General features: G+C 53.1%; 1 protein-coding gene across 1 annotated transcript in view; it reads right to left on the minus strand.

Moving 5' to 3' along the window:
- SLC6A2 (solute carrier family 6 member 2) overlaps nt 1–22,143 on the minus strand; it is a 46,601-nt gene that overhangs the window by 18,989 nt on the left and 5,469 nt on the right. Inside the window, exons 2-4 of the mRNA XM_027620271.1 lie at nt 15,469–15,600; nt 13,319–13,556; nt 1,596–1,734 (exon numbers count right to left, since the gene is read on the minus strand). Coding sequence (XP_027476072.1) covers nt 1,596–1,734; nt 13,319–13,556; nt 15,469–15,600 — 509 coding nt within the window. The remainder of the gene's footprint in view (nt 1–1,595; nt 1,735–13,318; nt 13,557–15,468; nt 15,601–22,143) is intronic.

The following is a 22,143-nucleotide window of genomic DNA, read 5'->3' on the forward strand; positions in this document are numbered from 1 at the left end:
GTTCCATGTCAAGCCTTTCTTGACAGGTTTCAGCCCTACTGGCTGCCAGTCCCCTGCCACTACCTTTGCTCTCGATGGCATGACCAAGGACTCTAGGAATACCAGAGATCACCCTGATGCATGCCACTGGCCCAGTCACTTGTTTAATAAGGCTTCTCTCACAAAGTCCCACCTGCCTGATTACAGTAGACTGTTGCCTCATGACCCCCAGTGAACTCGCCCCTGGGTTAGTCCCCTCCCACACTGACTCTCGGCTTTACCACAAGATTTGTCTTGGCCATTGGGCCAACAGCAAGCATGACACAAGCGGAGACGAGAAGAGCTACTTGCACGCTGGGGCTTGTCTGCCTGGAACATGCTCTTGGAACTCGGCCGCCATGCTGCGAGAAGCCCAAGCCACTTGGAGAGGTTTTGTGGAAACAACCCAAGACGCTCTGGTTTATGGCTCCAGCTGGGCTCCTAGCCAGGAGCAACTACCATCCATGAATGTGCACCATCTTGAACATTCTAGCTCAGCCAAGTCCCCAGATATGGAGCCAGGCAACATCACATGGAGCAGAAGACCCACCTGTTGGATCTCAGTCAACCCACAGCATCGTGAGAGGTACCAAATGGTTCTTTGACATCACTACATCTCAGGCTGTTTTGTTACACAGCAGTAGCTAATCACAACACTGGAAAGACCATTTCTCACCTATAGCCTCGTTAAGACAGTGGAGCTCCTGGGCGCCTGGGTGGCTCAGTTGGTTAAGCGACTGCCTTCGGCTCAGGTCATGATCCGGGAGTCCTGGGATCGAGTCCCGCATCGGGCTCCCTGCTCGGCGGGGAGTCTGCTTCTCCCTCTGACCTTCCCCCCTCTCATGTACTCTCTCTCTCTCTCATTCTCTCTCTCAAATAAATAAATAAAATCTCTAAAAAAAACCAATATAAACTTTAAAAAAAAATGACAGTGGGGCTCCACATGGACCCCACAGGGTCCAAATGGGGTTGTTCTGATGTTCCCCGGGCTCAGAATCAACATGGGCCATGAGATGCGTGTACTCCCCCCGAGGGACTGAATCCAGGGGTAGGAGGGAGGTGTCACCCAGGTCAGAATGCCGACTCTGGTGGCCCTCCTCCCCCACCAATGCCCCTCTTCCCAGGAAACCTAGACCCTTGCAGGCGCTCAGTACTCTGCTGGACAAAGCGCATGGATGTGATAGTGAAGGAAATGGTTATATCCCGGAGAAGGATGCAAATGTGCATCCGGTTTTAGGCCAGACTTTGCGATTTATCAAACACATGTCAACAGGTCACTTGAGGCTTTTCCCCAAGACCCTTGGGGCGTCCCAATCCCTGGGGGCTTTGGTGGAGAAGTGTGGAGCCCTGATGGACCCCCTCACCCCTGGGTGAGGGGGCCCTGGGCTTCGGGAAGGGAAGGGGCTTGCCGCGGACCTCCCAGTCAGGCAGTGGCCAAGCCGGGATGGGGGCAAACCCGGGCTCTGGACCTCCGCCTCCCCCACCCTTGCTTTTTGCCGACCACCTAGTGACAGCTAGGAAAAAAGATCTTCTCTTCCAGGCCAATGTCCCAACTTAAATAGAAACACAGATATTACCTTTCCTGAGGTCTTCACTCCTTTCCAGAGGCTAAAAAACAGGATGACCACGACGACCATCAGACAGAGTGAGAGTTGCCACTGGGGCAGGCCGATGTCATGGATCCCGCTGCTCTCGTGCAGGTGCAGGACGCCACGCCTGCCCAGAGGAGAGGGGAGGGGGCCGGGGGGGGGGGCGGAACGGTGTTGTCAGACAAAATGACCGAGGCCGTGGCCGCGGGCCAGTCCCCGAAAATGCCCACCGATGGAGACTGGCCTTGGGCTGCACCAACCCCTGCCCTGCATTGTGTGGGTCTGCCTTGCTCAGTGGTGGCCAGTCCCGGGGACGGGCCTGCCCTGGGCCAGCAGAGCAAGTCTTCCCGCTCACGTCTGTTTTCAAAACAATAACACAAATCTCAGGAGTGCCACCGGCACGCCTGGTCCTAGGGCGATGGTGGAAAAATAACAGGAAATGTCCCGGCCCTTCAAGTGCTCACAGCCTAGAGCAGCGGAGTGATGGGGTAATTCTGACCTCCCCCCAACCCCGGGGAGACAATAGAACATTTGGCAAGGTGTGGAGACCTCTCTGAGGTCATGAATTAGGGAGGGAGGCTGTGCTCCTGACATCTGGAGGATCATGACCGGGGACATCGTACAATGCACAGGACTGCCTCTAACAACAAAGAATTATATCCAGTCCCAAATGTTCATGTTGCTGAGTTTATACATCCCTGTCTAGGGACTTAGATGAGAATAAACGTTTCTTCTCTTTGGGAATAACCACTAAGCTAAAGGTAAGCATATCCCATGCCCCGGCAATCCAATTCCTGGGTATGTACTCGACCGAAATGTGTACATATGTTCACCAAAACACATGTTCTAGAATGTTCACAGCAGCATGAACCACCATCACCTCAAACTGAAAAAATACTCAAATACCCATCGACAGTAGAATGGATCAATTATGATACATTCATAAAATGGAATATCAGGAGGCAACCAGCTCTCTATGGATGGACCTCTCACGCAAAATCCTGTGAGAAAGAAGTCAAAACCAAGGGGCGCCTGGGTGGCTCAGTCGGTTAAGCATCTGCCTTTGGCTCAGGTCATGATCCCAGGGTCCTGGGATCGAGCCCCGCATCGGGCTCCCGGCTCAGCAGGGAGCCTGCTTCTCCCTCTGCCTCTGCCTCTGCCTCTCCCACTGCTCATGCGCTCTCTCTGTATCTCTGTGTCTCAAATGAATAAATAAAATCTTAAAAAAAAAAATGAAGTCAAAACCAAACCCAAAGAAGTCGGTACTTTCTAATTGCACTCATATAAACTACAACAGGCAAAACTAACCTGAGGAGCTAGAAGTCAGGAAGGGCAGGTGCTCCCCGGGTGGGGATGACAGGGGTACAGAATGGGAAGGGACACTGTAGGAATTTCTGGGACACTTGCCAGTTATGTTTCTTGATCTGGGTGCTGGTAACATGGTTGTGCTCCGGCTGTGACATTCCTGAACCATCCCTCAGTGACATGCACTTCTTGACAATACTTATAATATGAAGTATCCTTTGATAAAAAGTAGGGTATTTGAAAGTAAGGAAAACAAACAAATAGAAGAAAAATGAGGTTTGAGACTACTGGGGTTCCTCATTCAATCTTCGGTGAAGAAACAGTAGAATTGCACAGAAAATGACCAATTGCTAATTAGAATCTAATCCAAGTCATAAGGATCAAATCAAAGGTCAAGTGAGACCAACTGATACAATAAGAGACCAGGTCCCAGGGGAGGGAGGAACCCCCCCCCCCCCCACCACAATTCCGTATCCCTGAAAGACAAAGAAAGCAGAACTGTTGCCATGGAAGGGGGACAGCCTGGGAAGGTGTCCCCCTGCACCCAGATCATTCGTCCCTCAGTTCATCCTGGGCCTCAGCTGCACACAATGCCTTGTGGGGGGGGGGCTTACATTCTAGCACCAGAGGCAGAATTACGAGCACAATCACAATAAAGTGTGACAAGCGTTGGGAGCTGAGAGCTTCAAGGGCACCCAGAACTGGTCTCTGTACCTCCACTGCACCGCACCCCACACCCAGAGGCTACAAACTACCAATACCCTTCAAGGCCCCCGCTCTAATGTCATCTCCTCTGGGAGGCCTCCATGATCACCCCTGGCAGGGATCTTTCAACCCTTCCCATTCCCGTGGCTCTTGGCTCATTTCCCAAGCCACGCCTGCTCCTGCCACACGAGGGCTGGCTGAATGCAGAGCTCTCCCTAGGGTAAGGAGGTGGAGGAGCCATCTCTGGGTCCCCAGTGTTAAGCCCAGGCCTGACAGTTAGGCTTGTTAGATCAGAGCAGATTGTTAGATCAGGAACACCTGCTCACAACCTTTCTTGCTGAATCCAATAATCCATCTTCTAAAAAAGGAGACCCAGGACCCACCCAAGAGGAACGAGGGAGCACAGAGGGTCAGCCTCCCACAGGCCCTCACTTCTCTCAGCAGCGAATCCCCCAACCTGGAGGGGTCCTCACCCTTCTGTCCAGGTCCCTCACACTGTCCGGGGTGACTAGTGTTGAAGGCTAAAAGTAGCATGATATATTGTCCTTCCCTAGAGGAGTGCTTTAACTCAAAAGAACAACACACTAATGGCAAAACTTTGCACGCCCACAGTGGATAAACTGGGCGGGTGGGGGATGGTCAGTTGTCTCTCTGCCTGTCTGTATCTCTGTCTCTCTACCCCCCAACCACCCCTCCTCCCTTCCCTCCTCTTCCTCCTCACCCACTCCCCCCAAAAGAGAAATTCAAGGTACGGAGAATGTCACTTGGAGGCCTATCAACTTCTCACCCTGCACATTTGAATCACGCAGAGGTCTTTTTAACAACTCCTGATGTCTGGGCCCCACTCTCAACCAATTAACTTAGAACGCATGGGGGAATGGGCCTGGGCACCAGCATCTTTTAAATTCTCCAGGAGATTCTCCTGGGCAGCCAAAGCTGAGAACCGCCCGCCACCCCCACTCCCGGACAATAGGTCTGCCTAAATTACAGGTTTTCTTTAGAGCAAGAGTCTTCCAGAAACTGTCTTTACTTTCCTGGCAAAATAAAATTGGCTTTCTGTGCCTAAGGGGAAAAAAAAAAGGCTCAGGAGAGACTCATAAAATGTGGGCTTGGACGATTTTGTATGCCTGGGGATCAGAGGAGCCCACAGAATCAGACGCAGAGGGCTGTGCTCGCTAGGAGCAGTGCATTAGACCCTGGAAGATGCTGGGGTTGTGGGGAAAGTGCATCGTGAGTCTGGAAACTTGGTTAGCTTATCCTTGGGCAGGTGACTGCATTTGAGGAGGCTACCACTGCCCTTGTGCGTGAACTCATGCGTTCATTTATTCATCCATTCCAAATTGAGGTCTATTATCTGCAAGAACATGAAGGCAATTAGAAGAACATGGCCCAAAATGGGGGTCAGACAGACCTGGGCTCCCGCCTTGGTGCTGCCACCAGCAACCGGCGGCCTGAATCCTTCCTCTGGTTGCGCAAACTCATTCTGCACGTCTGCGGTGAGGCAGGCAGTGCTAGGGGCCGGGCACACGGCTGTGGACAAGCAGGTGTGGGCTCCAGCCACATGGAGCTCCCACGGGGTTGGGGAGTGGGCACAGAAGCTGGTGCAAACATTCCCCATCTTGAGCCCTTTCCTTTCTCAGGAAAATGCTTCTCATGAGGATGAAATCACAGAACATGAGACAGTGCCTAGAACTCAGGATATGCTTCACAAATGGTAATAGTAATTATCATGAGCCAGTCCCAGCCTTCAAGGAGCAGCAAAGGAGCTAAGGAGCGCCCCCAAAATGACCGAGGGAGTTAGCCCCAGGGAGTCAGCCGGCAGGTTCCCAGGGAAGGGGTGGCTGGTACCTTCTCTGCTGGGCGTGGGGGAGCAGGTGAGCTGAGAGGAGGTGCAGAGGTGTGGCAGAGGGAGAGAGGGACAGAGGGGGAGGTGGATGGGCATATGTGTCTGCAGGTGAGCAAGTATGAGTGAATGGGCAAAGCTGTGTGGCCCACAAAGGCCCACGTACCCCCTCCCCGGACAGCCCTCATCCCTGCGCCCCCCCCCCCCCCCGCCACCAGATGTTGTAGCTTTAAACTACCCAGCCTGCATCAGCTGCCCCATGCAATCAGCTTCGGTGTCCGGCCCTCCTAAGCCTGCCTCCTGGTCCGCTACCAACGTCACCACCCTTTCAGCCGTGTCCCAGGCCAGACCCACATTCTCTTCCCCATGGACCATTACAGAAATCTCCCCGCATCCCCACTACCCAGTCTCTCCATGGCCCCTTCACTCCAGTCTGGGCTGCTGTAGAACCAGCCATCTGACTGTCCTAATCGGTCGCTCTCTCACCAGAGTCCTCAAAGGCTCTTTATCACCTCCCTCAGTGCTTCTCCCTGGGGCAGTTTTGGCCCCACCTCCCCAGGGATGTTCGGCAATTTCTGGGTTGTCACATCTGGAGTGGAGGGACATGCTGCTCCCATCTCGTGGGCAGAGGCCAGAGATGTTACTAAACATCCCAAGTGCACAGGACAACCCTGCCCCAACAGAGAATTTCCTAGCCTCTAACGCTAAAAATGTGGAGGTTATGAAATCCTGGTCCAAAGGCTAAAAACATAAGCCTTCCAGAACCTGAGGCCTTTCCTAACTGTCCCCTGCCCAGGGCACCCCCTGTCGTAGCTCACCATTCCTTGGACTCCTGGCCATGGCCAGCCACTGTCATTTCTCCGTCATCTGAGGCTCTTGTTGCTCTGGGCCTTGGAACTTTCTGTTCCTTTCCATCTAGAACACACTTCCTGGCCCGATCTATCTGCCTGGCTAGTGTCAACTCAAAATGATGCCCTGACTTAGGCTCCTCTCCTATGCCCTAAGAGAAAGACAGAGGCGGCTGGGGGAAGAAGGATGGGGAGGAGGAAGGGAGAAGGAGGGGCAGGGGCAGGGGGAGGGGAAAGAAGAGAAGGAGAGAGGAGAAGAAGAAGAAGAAGGAGAGAGGGTGGGCCTATCCAAAAAGACAGAGAACCAGAATCAGGTGCTGAAGCCATCTGACTCTCCATTCTGCTTCTTCGTTGTTTTCAATGGGCTGAGGGTTGAATGGTGTCGCTAACCATCTGGCCCATTTGACTATTCAAATGATGATAAAAGGCACTGGACCCACTGTACTTGGCCTGAAACTTGCTAAAATGACGCCAGTGTCCAGCCAGAGGGTCGAAAGGCCCCCACGTGCATGTGAAGACCACGTTCAGGTTTTCGGGGCTTGCCAAATATTTCGCCGGTGAAAAGGCCGGACTCCTGAGCGGATTCCCAGGAAAAGAAATGTGAACCCAGCCTCTCTCCCCAGCAGGCCCAAGCCTCAGGGGTTAGCACAACTAACTGGGGTTTGTTGTACTTTTCCAGCAGTTTAATGAAAATGAATCATTGTAAAGTACATGGTCCAGGCTTTCCGAAGTCTGCGGGCCAAACGGACTCAGTTTCTCCCTCGACATTTGAGCCCAGAGGGTTAGCGCTGGGGTGGAGGGAGACTTCTCTGCCCCACTAGGGACAGGCAGGGGGTAGACGTTTTCTGCCTCCCGAGCATGTTCACCAAGGGTGCCCTTTTACACATAAAGTTACAGACCATCAGCCTTTCTTTTTAGCTGCCGGCTGCTTGGCTTCAGGCCTGGGGCCTGGGGAGAAGAGCGATTTTGTTCCCTTGGATGATGTTTTCAATCCATCATCAGCCTAAATGAGTACAAGGTGGCCACAAAATTGGCCAGCAGGATCTGGGGAAAGAAAAAAAAAGGACCTGGCCTCCTCAGGGTTGGCACTGGGATTCCTACTTGCTGCCTCCCCAGACTGAGATGGGGCGACTCTTTGAAAGCAGAAACACTGAAATAAAAGGGCCCATGTGCCATTAAAAAAACCCAGTAGCGGCTCCTGACTTAGTGACTTCGAAGCCCACAAAAGGCAGTTCAAGGTGAGAAAGAGGTGCATAGGAGGGCTTCTGCTCACCCACAGAGACTCCCGTACGCAGGTCCTGAATGGACGGAGGAGGAAGACAGGAGAGCCTGGCGTGCAGGGTGGGGGCCTTGACCCAGACCACCTGCGCTGGGATCCCAGCTCTGCCCCTTCCCTAAAAACCTGACCCGCCACCTTCTTATTTGTGAGATAGGTATAATTTCAACCTCCGCCATCTCTGCAAACTAGGTGGGGCTTGGGTGTGAAGAGATGCGTGGTGCCTGGCGCGTGTGCTGGGAAGCTTGCAGGGACTGGGGCTGGGGGTGAGCCCTGCAGAGCAGACAGCTGCTGAAAGAAGCCCTGGATGCTGCTCCCCACCCCAGGCCCCCAGTCCCCAGGCCCCGCTCATGGAAGAATGTCATCTTCCTCCACCGCATTCTGCTCACAGCTGAGCCCAGCCTGGAAGAAGTTTAGGGCCGTAGCTGAAGTAATCTGGGTCTCAAAACCCAACTGGCCTCTCTCTCTCCTGCTGGGTGGGGGGGGGGGGGTCGCCGCTGGGGCAGACCTGCTGGTCACTTAGACTCTGGCAGAGGAACCAAATAATGACTAGACTGGAGACGACCAACACTATCGTTTTCCATTCTGATTTACAAGGACAAGGGTTGCCAAGAGCAAAAAGAAAAATCATACCTTTTCTTTTAGCGCAAGACGATGATGAAGGGGAGAGTGAGGAGCCAATGGCCTGTATCAGCAGCACCATCCTCCTCTGCTGCCTTCTGGTCCAAACCACACTCATAGACTACGGAGGCCTAAACCCTCCACCTGTAAGTTCCCCGAAGGTTCTGGAATTTTCTGAGGCCCCGCTCCTCCATTTCCCATGACAGGACCCTGTTGGGATGTCAGCCTGAACCAGGAAGAATCTTGCTCTGAGATAGGAAAGCAGAGTAGCTATACTATCAGAGTCTCCCGAGGAGCTGTTCATAAGAGTCCCCATGCCCTGGCTGCACCCAGACCCACGAAATCAGGGCCTCTGGATATAGGGTCCAGGCATCTGTGTGTTTTAAAGCTCTCCACGTGGTTCGGAATCGCTCCACTGGGCTGGCAGCTTGGCCTTTCCTCCCAGACTGCCTGGGTTCAAACCCACTTCGGATGCCACCTCTAAACTGCATGATCCTGGACAAGTCATTTCCTGCGTGGGCCTGTTTGTTCCCTCAGGCATAGAACAAGAATAATTCTAGAGCACAGTGGTCAGGATGAAAAGCCACGGTGCACAACGGCAGGGACATATCCTAAGCCAGACAAATGTGAGCTGTGACTATGACAATGTTTCTGAGTAATAATGACCATTGATAATGGCGAGAATGCAATACAAGCCAGGGGTTAGGACGACGGCAGGCTCTGGATTTCACTGCCTGGCAAGGCAGGGGCTGGGGTGAGGAGAAGGGGGCGTTTCTAGGGGCAAAGCGGAAGTAGGTGCTCACTCACGGAGGCCTGGGCCCGAATCTGGGCTCTACACAGCACGGGCTGTGGGGGCTGTGGGCCAGTGCTTCACGGTCTCATCTGCAAATGAAGCTAACGTTCACCGCCCCTTCGTGTGTGCACTGAGGGAAAGAGTCACAGAAACCTCATGGGGTGGCTGTGAGCTTCCACTGAAGTCATGCATCCAAGGAAGTCAACAGAAAGCTGGATGCACATGGTGAGCGATGAGCTGTTCACGGGACAGCAAGGGAGACAGGAAAGACGCCGCTGTGAGAACAGATGTTCCCTGTAAGTAACAGCAATGCTTCGGTCCTTGGGGGCCTGCAGATGTGCTTCGAATCTGATGACAACGATGGACCCTCTCCCCCTCAAATTCCGAAACCTACATAGTTTTGCAGGTGCCTGCTGGAAATCCATACACAGAGGGAGGGAGGAGGGCATGCAGGGTGGGGAGCCTTAGCAAATTTGCTGCAAGGGCTCACAGAGGGTCGGTGTGGGTCCTGAGCCCCTAATTTCCCTGAGTTCTAGGAAGCAGCAGACTTTCCAGAGGCCACTTTTAACCAAACCGTATCTCCTTGGCCCCATCACCCTGAGATGGCAGGGGTGGAAACTGGCCTAAAGGAACCCTAATCTCCAGATAATAGGGACTCACTCCCAGGTCCTTGGGGTGGAGAATCTGTCAGACTGATGGACGCTGGTCCTAGCATTCTGTCTTTTATGGATCTATCTTTTCTCATCCTCGGGACCTCAACTGTCCAAGGTGGTAGCCAACGGCCCCATGCAACTCTTTAAAGGTAAATTGATGAAAATTAAATAACATTTAAAAATGTAACTCTTTGGTCACGCTGGCCACGTTTCCACGGCTCCACTAGCCACATGTGGCTCCTTCACTGAACTGCACAGATAGAGAACCTCTCTAGACCAGGAATCCCCCAAGTCAAATCCACGGCCCCCAAGTCAAATCCAGGCTTGTGGCCTGTGAGCTAAGAATGGTTTTTATCTTTTGAAAGGATAAAAGGAAATAAAGCAGAATAGGCAAGAGACATGGAAGGCCCTCAAAGCCCCAAATATTTGCCATCTGGTCTTTTATAGAAAGTTTGTCACATCCCACTCTAGACCACGTGCACCTTGACAGTGAGGTCCCAGTGGCATTTCCCTGTCCCTCGCTGCGGCTTGTAACAGGACTTCCTGCCTATCCGCTCACACTCGTGTTGAGATTGTTAAGTGGGGCTCACGCACCCCCTCCCCCCCCGCCCCAGGAATAAAGACAGTCCATGCTCCATTCTCAGGAGCCTGCCGCCGGCCGTGCAAACATTTTCCACTAGGTGGCTGAAGACAAGTTGACCATCACCCACCTCAAGACATAAAAGGATGGACTAGAGGATGACAGGATTCAAGGGAACCGCAAAATAAATGTCAGTGGTTCTGGATTTAAAACCACAGAATAAAATAACCATCCACGAGCCCGTACATACATAAATGAGTGAACGAGGAAATGCAGCTCAAAACCACCATGAGCTCTCAGAACCTCATACCCGTTAGAATGACCACCATCAAAAAACAAGACATAACAAGAGCTGAGGATGGACAAAAGGGACCCCTCATGCACTGGGGGTGGGGACGCAAACTGGTGCAGCCACCGTAGGAAACAGTAGGGAGGCTCCTCAAAAAGTTAAAAATAGGGGCGCCTGGGTGGCTCAGGCAGTTAAGCATCTGCCTTCGGCTCGGGTCATGATGCCGGGGTCCTGGGATCGGCCCCATGTCATGCTTCCTGCTCCGTGGGGCGTCTGCTTCTCCCTCTTCCTCTGCCCCTCCCCCTGCTCATGCTCTTTCTTTGTCAAATAAATAAATAAAATCATTTTTTTAAAAAAAGCTAAAAATAGAACTACCCTATGATCCAGCAATTCCACTGCTGGGTACTTAAGTGGAAACACTAACTCAAAAAGATACCTGCCCCTATGTGCACTGCAGCATTATGTACAATAGCCGAGACATGGGAATAAGACATCCACGGATACATGAATGTATAAAAATGATGGAGTGTGTGTGTGTGTGTGTGTGTGTGTGTGTGTGTCTGTGTGGGGGGGAGAGAGAAAGTGACACACACACATACACGCACACCATGGCATATATGCACAATATTCAGCCATAAAAAAGAAGAAAATCCTACCATTTGTGACAACAGGGACAGATCTTGAGGGCATTACACTAAGTGAAATAAGTCAGACAGAGAAAGACAAATGCTATATGTTCTCACTTATATGTGGAACCTAAACTTTTTTGAAAAAAACCCAAACTCATAGATAAAGAAGATCAATTGGTGGTTGCCAGAAGCAGGGGGTGGGGGTGGGCAAACAGGGTGAGGGGGGTCAAAAGATACAAAGTTCCAACTATATAATCAATAAGTCCTGGGGATGCCACGTACAGCAAGGTGACTCCAGTTAACAATACTGTCCTGTATATTTGAAAATTGCTAAGACAGTAGATCTTGAAAAGTTCTCATCGCAAGGAAAAATATTTGTAATTATGTGCGGTGATGGATGTTAACTGAACTTACTGTAGTCATCATTTTGCAATATATACGTGTTTCCAATCACTGTACACCTGAAACTAACATAATGTTACATGTCAATTGTATCTCAAAAAATGAATTAATGAGTGATTGAATGAATGAATAAATAGGGGACAACTCTTCCTTACAAAAGAATTCCAATCAATTAATCTAGGGGGAATGATGGGTAGAAAAATCACAATCAGACAAATGCTATCGTAATCATCTTTGCTTGCAAGAGTCATTGAAGGATGCTCAAGAATTGTGGGTCAAAGTATGATGAGAAACAAGATATTTAGATAACCTCAAGTGGCTCCACGGAAGACATTTGTGAATGACAAAAGGAATAATGCTCTCTCCACACAGAAGGAAGCTGGCTGCTGCGGTCTTAGCCAAGCTATCACAGTTAACGTCCCTGTAATAAGAGACTGGCATCACGTGCCACCCCGATCCGGCGCACTGGGAAGGACGCAGCACCATCTCTACAGTATTCTTGTCCAAAATGCCTAAGTTCAGTCTAACCGGGAGAAAAGAGCAAACCTATCCACATGGAGGGCTCTTGTACAGAATAACTGACTGGTACTCTTCCCAAGGGTCAAGGTCATGACACTCAAAGGAAGACCAAAGACTTCCCACAGATTGGAGACTAAGGGGAAGCGGATCCTGGGCCGGAAAAGGACATGAGTGGGAAAACTGATGAACTTTAAAAAAAAGGTCTAAATTTAGCAGGTTGGTTAACAGCATACGAACGTTAATTTTCTGATTTCCATCACTGCACTCTGGTTCTATAAGGGGCCAAGTGGGTGGAGGGTATACAAGAGCTCTGTGGGTTGCTTTTATAACTTTCTGTGTCTAAAATGGTATCAATATAAAAAGCGTCTTTTTGGGGTGCCTGGGTGGCTCAGTCGTTAAGCATCTGCCTTCAGCTTGCGTCGTGGTCCCAGGGTCCTGGGATCGAGCCCCGCATCGGGCTCCCTGCTTCGCGAGAAGCCTGCTTCTCCCTCTCCCGCTCCCCCTGCTTGTGTTTCCTCTCTCACTGTCTCTCTCTCTCTGTCAAATAAATAAATAAAACCTTTTTTTTTTCAAGTGTCTTTTAAAAAAGATGTTCTGTCTTCTACCACCAGTCGGTGACTCTCACGCACACGTGGTCCAAATACCTCTCCTGAGCTGCACATAGCTGGCCTGCCTCCCACCTCCCGAATTTCACTCACAAGCTCCAGCTCCTCGCCCCGCTGGAATCCCCAGAGAGACAGAAGCATGAAGCCGGCCAAGAGACAGCTTCGAGGTCAGTTCCGCTTGGGTCCAAGCTACAGCTCCATCGGCCAAACCCCTATAGATGACCCCTTGGCTGGCTTCATCAGTTCTCATGTCACCTCCTCAGAGAAGCCCTCCCTGACCACCTGAACTAATGTCCCTCCCCCCCAGCACCATCCCTTTCTACCACATACCTGGTTTTAGTTCCTTAAGAACACTTACACTCCCGAAAATGTGTTTCATTTCATGTAGGGCTTGCTGACTCTCTAAAATGTTCTTGCTTCCCTACCTGCTGACTCGTGTATTTCTCCCCAGCCCCACTCTCCTGTGAACACGGGGCCCGCCACTGCCCCGTCCACGGCCGGATCCTCAGCTCCTAGCAGGTGCTGGCTACTTAGCACACCTTACAAACCAGGGCTGAGGTTTTTCCTTAGCCTCTGGCCCAGGTCCTGCCCCGCACAGGGGCTGGAGTGCCCATGTGAATAGGACACGCGGCCGACGACTTACTCATAGAACTCTGCTGCGGGCGTGAACTTGTATTTAGAGTACTTGGTGTGGTTGCCCAGCATGGAGCTATTGAGGAGCTTGGGGTCGGTGCAGTTGGGGCTGTTCCAGGAATGGCCGCAGTCGGTCCAGGGCAGTTTGAGGGTGAAGGAGGAGAAGAGGTAGTAGAGTGACCAGGCAATGATGACATTGTAGTAGAAGCCAACGTAGATGGCAATGAGGATCACGGCGTAGCCCACTCCTGCATGGGGGGCAGAGTGCGCTCAGGCAGGGGCTTCCCCAGGCCCCGTCCCAGAGCCTCTCACGTCTCCTGGGGAGCCAGCTCCGACCCTGGCATGACCCGACCCCTCCGCCCCTCCTTCTCCGCAGCCCCACCCGTAGGCCATGGGAACCCACCAGCCCTTCGCCGGAGTGCTCTCTCTCGCCCCTGGAGCCCCTCGGCCCCCTCATCAGGTAGGTCAGAAGTGCCAGGCCCGGACTGCCCCCAGGCAGCCACCGGATGTAAGTACCGGAGTGGATGGAGGCACTGGAGTGACCCCTCATCCTGCGTCCCTCACCCCTGGGGCGGAATAACAGTGAGGCCCACTAATGCTCTCTCCCCAGGGGCATGAGCCCCCGGTCCACGGCGGAATGGGCTTGATGACACACCTTTTACTGGCTGACTCCCCTTCTCTGGGCCCTACAAGTCCTTCCTACAATCACCTCCCAAAATAACTCCCTACACAAATCCTTGTCTCAGGACCTGCTTCTGGGGAACACCGAACAAACTCCCTGATTAGCACTGGGCCCTACTTTCAACCTTCAGCTTTGTGCATGTGCCAATCCCATCTGCCTGAAGATACAGGGAGCTCCTCTTGGGCTAGCTAGTTCTAGGCCTTTGCCTAGAGTAGACATTTTTTCCTGCCTGTGCAGCGTTGCTCTAAGGGAGTAGCCTCAAGCATTCTTAGCATGTGAGGTTTGGGTAAGGCTAATCCCTCACATCCTTGACCTAGCTATGGGCACATGCCTCAGGCCTGGCCACTCAGACTTCTGCTTAGCCAGAGCCACAAGGATTGGTTGATAGAGGGGCCTATGATTCAAATGAAGCCAATGCGAGTCCTCTTTGGGGCCTTTAAGGATGATAGAAGGTGTCTTTGATTTCTTGTGTCACTGTTAAACTTGGTAGGAGGTTATCTTATTGTTGCTGATGGCCAGTTTTGCTGGCACCTGAGAAGAATATGCCTGAGATGGATGCTGACACTGACTTCTGATGGAGAGAGGTGAAGAGAGATTCCAGGTAGTCTTATTCAAGCACCTGGATCAAGATGCACCTGAAGCTAGCCAGAAACCTCTTGGACTTTACTGTATCATAAGCCAATTAATTCTCTTCTATATTAGAGCCACTTTGAGTGGGATTTCTGGAAATTAAACTAAAAAGTCCTGACTAATACACATGTCTTATAAGCCTCTTGTAGGAGCCCCTGTCTACTACAGGACTGAGTACAGAGAAGGTGGTCAGGAGACATGTGCCACCTGAGTAAAGATGCATAGGAATCATACCGGCCCTCAGGGCCATCTGGGCCCAGGTCACTAACCAGCGCTTGGGAGGCACTAATTCTGACTCCATGCCCTTCTCATCGATGTACAGGAGCCAAGAAATGCCAGTTGCTATGGCTACTTTCTCCAGATGTGCTCCAAGTCCCAAATGCAAGCAGGCTTCACCATGTCTCCCAACTGTGATCAATCAGTGGTGGTTGATGGATTAAGGACTGTGAGACAGGTCTCTAGCTGAGCCCAGAAAGGCCCATGAGTAGTTTACCATGTCTCTGCCGTGGGAGCGTGAGCGGAGAGGAGTGGGGTGCGCTGGGTACTTCTGACACTCCTGTAAATATTTCCCATGTGGGAAACAGACACCCCGTGGTCACTCAGCGGTGGAAGCTGGACTGGTCCCCAGGTTTCTAGACTTTCTAGGCTAAGCTGTTCCTGACACACCAAACGCTCTCCACGTAACTCTGAGCGGTGAATGCTCTTGACTGTGCCAATACCCGTGAACCCCAACCCCACCCCCGCCCGAGAGCTGGTCTACCTCAGATCCCACCTCTGGAGCAGTTGCTCCAAGGGGCACCGAGGAAATCTTTTGGACAACCTTGGACTCCCCCCAACCCATGCTTTACCTTTGAAGAATGGGCAGATCTTCCACACCGTGGCTGCCCCTTCTCGGTTGTACTGGCCCAGGGCCAGCTCCATGTAGAACAGAGGCATCCCGGCGATGATAAGGAACAGGGTGTATGGAATCAGAAAGGCACCTGGAGGACACAGAGGCAGCGCGTGACCCCCCAGAGCCCTGCCCAGCCTCGCGCCTGCCCCTCAGAGCGCCTGCCAGAGCCTCAGGGTCCTCATTCCCCAGGTTCCGGGCCACTACCCAAGGTGCTTTGTGGTAGAGAAATAGAGTGACACAGAGCCATGAATACAAATAATTGCCACACTGATGATAATTGTGGGGGTACCAAGAATAGCCATCAGTCATGCTAATGAGGTTCTGTGGTCAGAGCAGTAAAATCTGGCTTCATCAAAGCTGAACAGGCTTGTTTCTTGCAGGATTCTTCTGGCCTTTGAGGACGCTTAGAGGTACAGGCTTCCCCAGATTCCTATAACTGCAGAACCTTTTCTTGCGCGAACCGTCGCTCTGGGGATGCCGATTGCCCCAAAGCCTCCTTGTAGAGGTCAGAAACTTGAGATCAGAGAGGGGGAGAGACAGTGCCCAAAGTTACCTATGATTGAGTTTCTAAATTTGCTTCCATATGTCTCATTTTCAGGTCACTGGATTCTTAGTTTCACTAAGAGACATAATCAGACAGGGTCGCTATGTCCCCCTACCCCCAGGAGGAAACTGATGGCAGAGAAGGAGAGTCGAATCAGTCCTGTAAGCGACAGAAGCAGGATTCGCATTCAGGTCTTCCAACACGTCATGCTCACTCGCCCTGCTACAGGGGCTGAAGGTAAGTAAACCCCGGAGCAAGTGTCTGAGCAGGGAAGGAGCCCACCCAGAGCATCGCAGAAACTAGAGGGGGCCCCTGGCAAGGAAGGGGCAGCGACTCCTCCCTGAGAGAGTTGCCGGTGGGATGAGACATGGGTGAGTTTCAGAGATGATTCTCCGTGTGCCCGGCAGCCCCGGGGTGAGCTTATGGGGGCTCTGAGGCCACGAGGTGACTCACTGGGCTACGTGCCATGTCAGGCCCGGCTACAAGCGGGACCGAAGCCAAATGCCAACTCCTTTTCCTGACGCAGCTGGAGGTGCACCTCGTCCCCGCCTCTGGCCTTTGGCTAAGATGCCGTAACCTTGGAAACCAAACGCTCTCTGGCCCACCCACACCAGCGAAGTGCAGAAACTGGGAAATATTTCATGACGGTAGCATGAGGACTGGAACGTCCTGGGCTGTGTTCCAGGCACTTTCCGGGCAAGGTCTCATTCCATTTTCACATCAACTCTAAGATGCAGAGATGGTTCTCGATTTTACAGGGGATCATGGCGAAGTCACATGGGCACCCCGGGTCAAACACGCCCAGGACGGACTGTCAATCTCCACTTTCTTCCCAGGGCTCCTCCTCAGGAAGCCCAGGGCTCTTAAGGACAAAACATGAAATGTTGGTCTCAGTGCTCAGAAACCCTCTCCCTTCTGTAGCAAGAGATGGATCAGCATGGTGGGCATAGGAAAGAAACTACCAGAAAGTGAGTACCTCCTATGTATCGAGTAGACACTAAGCACTGGACATCTGGGATCCCATCTAACTTACCCAGAAAACTCTGATAGACCCATTTTTCAGGGGAGGGAACTGAGGCTTGGGGAAATCAAGTGACTTGACCAAGGTCGCCCAGCCGGTCAGGGAAGGGTGTGGGGTTCGGGCCTAGGTCTGCCTGCCTCCAGAGCTCCAGAGCCATTCCCAACATGTTTTGCAGATTCCAGAACATTCCAGCGTTAGTGAAGGCCATGAGTCTAAACAGGGTCTTAGAGGGGAGGGTGTTCTGACCCTGGGGATCTGGAGCCAGCTTAGCTGTCTAGACTGTTGATCGTACCCTGGTCCGATATTCCATCCCCTGGTCCATGCTGGACTTCTCTGCAATGCCCAGGCGCCCTCGTCTCTCGTTCCCTCCTCATTTCCTGCTTTCAAACTCCGCCCCTGCCCCTCTCCCACACAGAGAGGGCTGATCTGGCATGTGAACCCACGTCTGTCCACGGTGGGACAGCAATCCCGGTTGGGGCAGCGATGCTGATGGAGGTAGTTGGTGGTGGTGACATTGGTGAGTACCTGTTACATGCTAAGCCACACACGAATTATTCATGTAAAACCGTCCCTGCGAGAGAGTTACCACTAATTCGGCCAAGTAGCTTGTCCAGACGAGGAAGTATGCAGCTGGGCTTCAAACCTGGATCTCTTTGAGCCCCACTCCGTCTGTGGCCACCTGCTACTGCCCTTGGGAGATGGCAGCCAGAGAGGAGAGGACATAGAGCTATCCGACTGTTGAACAGGTCTGAAGACTGAAGTCAGTGGCCCAAGGGACAGTGGGGAAGGAAAAAGCCGGGAATCACGGCTCAGATCTCGGCCCTGCGGTTTGCTGCGGATGACATGACATTCTTTTCTACAACAAAAGGGAAAGAGCAACATCAACCAGCCAACCAGGTGTCTCACCTGGGCCAGTTTTCTCAACTCTTACACCTCTGGGTGGCACCTGCCAACAGGTAGGTAGATTGCCCAGGCTGAGATTCATCTCCTCTTGTGCCTGGCTGGGAGTCCCCGCAAGGGAGAGAAGAGAAGGGGGGAGGATGGGTCTGCAAAAGCCCGAGGCTCTTCTCTGAATGCATTTGATGTGGGCCGGCCACCGATTCAGGAGGCAACAGCCCAAGAGCCCTCCAGAAAGATGAAACAGCTGAGTGTGGCTAAACACCAGAAAGCTGCTCTGTGGCCAGTGCCTTATTCTCAAAGAAGACATTGACCAGCTGGTTGGCCCAAACCCCTTTGCAGAAAGATCTGGAGGAAGCTGGGGCAGAGCTGAAGAGCCGAAAAGGGACTTCAGGGGTGACTGAGGTCAGCTGAGGAGGCCTCTCTTAGAAACAGGCCTGCAGCAGCTCCTAGAGAAACTGAGGCTGGACTGCAAACTTTCTAGAAGTTACAGTCCTGCAAGGCCTATAACCACCACATTCTCACGGGCCTGCTACATCTTCATGTGTAGCACTGTCCACTGCAACAGCTGCAAGCAGCCTCGCATGGGTCCTGAGAGCGGACAACCTCAGGGGCCACAGCCCACAATCCTGTCTTGATTCTGGAATGCTCTGGTTGTGCAGGTGCTGGTGTGCAGACCTGGAGAAACCCCTACGGGGCATACCTCCTGAGCCTTCAGCTCATATGCATGTACACAGATGCACACCTGTGCACACTCACGGTCCTTCTGCACACTGGCACCCACAAACACATGAGGAGAAGAACCATCAGCTGTAAAAGGGACTCTGACAAGTGGGCTTGGATGAATTTAGTAAGAAAAGCATCTGTCCCAGCACCTCTAGCCCAGTGCACACTGGCTGACACCCCACCACTATAGGGGAACCCTACTGGTCAGAGAGGGCCTCTGGAATCTTCTGTGCCTATGCCATGGCAGTCCTCAGGAAGGGAAGCCCAGTGGTGACTAAGTTCTGAGTGGGATGCACCCGGGCAGATGAGGAGGGCAAATGAGGAGGAGCTCGGGAAGGGAGAGCGAATGCCTATAGGGGGCTCAGCTAGAGGTGGTAGGGCCCAGGCCTGCTGGGGATTTGGGGTGAGGTGGAGAGAGTGTGATCAGGGAGGGGCTGCAGGAAGGAGAGGAGGGTCCCCTGAGACCTAGCTGAACCCACTTCCCAGACTGCTGGGGGCCAGATTCCTCAAACTGTGCCTTCTGGCCACACCCTGATATACCAAGAAGTAAAAACCCACAAAACTATTTCCTTGGTGCCCATAGCTCAGTTATGGATGGTCACTGCCTGTGGCTTTCACCAGATCTCCATGAAAACCTTGGTCCACACCAATACTTAGCCAGATTTTCCCCCCTCCCCAAACACTCCAGAGGCATAGTAGACATAAGGGTGCAAGAGAGGGCGAGATTTCTGTAGGAGACAGGAGACAGTGCTGCTCCCCACAGGTGCACGGGTGGGTTCGGGGGCAAGAGTACATGTGGAGATCTACACCCCATGTGGCCACGTTTTTCAACACGACACATCAGGCCATACCTTCTAAATCAAACATGCTCTGTCTTCTTACCTCGACAACTAGACCTTCATGATGGTTCTATTATAAGGTTCAATTTTAGAACCTTCCCTCCCTTTCTATAGCTCTGCATAGCAGTGTGATAGCATGGGGGGGGGCCCGTTTGCCTGCACCCTGCTTCTTCCCCACCTCAGCGCTGTCCAATGACATGCAAGGCCTTTTGCACACACGTGTAGACTCCACGTGTCTAAGCTCTGTCCCCACCCCTGCAGACAATGGGCCCCTGGCCTCCTCTGGGACCCGGGCCCTGCACACCTGCAGCACGGCCCACGTGACAGAAGGAATGAGGTGGGAGGTCCACGAAGACCCAGAAGCGGGGTGGGGTGTTTGCGCAGGGAAATCCAGGGTCTGGGTACCTAGAGTGGTGCAGGGGGGAGGCGGGCAGGCTCTCTGTGCCCGGCCCTCAGCGTGAAGCCGAGGAGGGCTGAACAGGGCTCTCTAAAGCACAGGGCCCGGGGCAGACCCCCTGTGACATAATGTGATATATAGATATTTGGTCTCTGCTCTGCGTTCCTGACACAGAGCTCTTAAAAACCCTCGCAATTTTCTAAGTGGGAGTGATAGGAGCGTCTTACACAGAGCTTCTAAATCCCTTGGAATTTTCTGGGTGATAGGAGGATCTTTTGTTCTAATGAGATAATTCTTGATGGGCTCCTGGGTGGGGGCCTGGTCCCCAGGAAGGCCAAACCCTGATTAGAAGCTTGGAACTTTCAGCCCCAGCCTCCAACCTCTGGTACAGAAGGAGGGGCTGGAAATGAAGCTAAAACTGATGACGCCCACGTGTCGAAGCTTCCGTAAAGATCTCTGAACTATGGAACTCGGAAAACTTCTGAGCTGGAGAACACATCCACGTGCCAGGAGGGTGACCCACCCCAACTCCGCGAGGGCAGAAACTCCTGCGCTCGGGACTCTTCCAGACCTCGCCCCACGTACCTCCTCATCTGGCTGCTCCTCGGGATCCTTTCTCATACCCTTTATAACAAGCTGGAAAATACAAGTCAGTACCTCCCTGAGTTCTAGGAGCTGCCATAGCCAGTGACGGCACCTGATGAGGGGATCCTGGAAACCCCTGATTTACAGCCAGGTGGTCAGAAGCACAGGTGACAGCTGGAGACCTTGACCGGCATCTGAAGTGGGGAGACCCCTGAACCCGTGGGGTCTGCTAACTCCAGGCTGACACCCGGCTGGGGCCTGGGGAGTTGGAGCGCTGGTCTGTGGGGGAAAGCACGGAGGACAGGCTCCGTGTCACCAGTTTGCTGAGATACCTGGCGATGATGAAGGAGAAGCACTTAGGAGGCACTCAGGAGGTGCTCTGTGCGTGAGAATCATGTCCCGCCATCATGCAGGACAGCGCACGCAATGCACCTCTACAAACTGGAAATCTCAAGTCGGCCATCGCCCGTGGAGTTGAGGGTGGCCGGGTCCTTCACAGAGCACAGCTTTGAACGCCTGCCGGAGGCTCGCCAACACGGAGGGGCTTTGAGGCAGTCCCTTGGGGCCTCACGTCCCCGTCCCAAGGGAGGCTGGCTACTCCCTTGCGGCCAAAGAAGAGTGCGGACCACAGGAAGGAACAGGGTCAAGGGTCCCCCCAGGCCACCGCCAGCCCCATGACCACAAAGGGCTCCCACAGTGCTGCCCAGAAGCCCCTCACGAATGAGGGAGCTGCTCCCCCGTGGCTAGGACTGCTCAGCTCTCAGTCGTCAGGCCTTTGGCCAGTGCCTCAGTTCAAGAGAGCCACCGCACCCAAGGCCACGTCCCCTTCCCAAGACAGCTGTATCCACCGACCAGCTGACATCAGGGCATAGTCCCGGCCTCCTCACCTCAACTCAGGACAAGTCTGGGGGAGCCATTCCAGTCTCCGAGTTCCCCACGGTCAGCTGAGGCTTTGCTGAACCTGGTGGCCAACCTCTCCACCTGGCCAGCACCCCTTCCCTCAATCCCTCCCCCAGCAGCCTCCCCTGTCCCTCTGCCTTCCTTCTGGCCTTAGAGCCACGGAGAACAAAACGGATCGGTCTTGTCCAAAGCAATGCTTTGAGCACCGGGTGTCCGCCTTAGCATCCCCGCTCTGAGCCTTCGCCAGCTAAACAGCTGGCTTCACGCGGCCATTCCTTTAGCGAAACGCTCCAGTTCTTATACGAACCCAAGCGCAGATCATTCAAGTTTGTCAACACAGACGCCGTCCAGGGTAGGGTATCGGAACCATGGGGTGATGCCTCGTGGTTCCTCCCCCGCAAGACTTATCTTCTCTTTAGGGGCCTCAAGGACCACGGTGGGCCCCTGGCCACGGGCCTTAGGATCCCCCTAACCTCCGCCCAAGTGGAGTCTTGCAGCCCTGGACTCCTGCCTTTCACTGAGATCAGCCGGGAGCATGGGCACATGCCTCCGCAGACACTCCTACTGTTCCAGGAGGGAGCTCCCCACAGAGTGATCTACACATTCAGCTTAGGCGCTTCCAGCTGACCTCTGAGTTGACCTTGGCTCTGAGACCAGGGAACACCCCCAGCGAGGAAACATGCCCACTTCCTGGTAGATGAACACCTCCGGCTCCTTTCAGG

This window comes from Zalophus californianus, chromosome 17 (assembly GCF_009762305.2).
Source record: "Zalophus californianus isolate mZalCal1 chromosome 17, mZalCal1.pri.v2, whole genome shotgun sequence".
NCBI lineage: Eukaryota > Metazoa > Chordata > Mammalia > Carnivora > Otariidae > Zalophus > Zalophus californianus.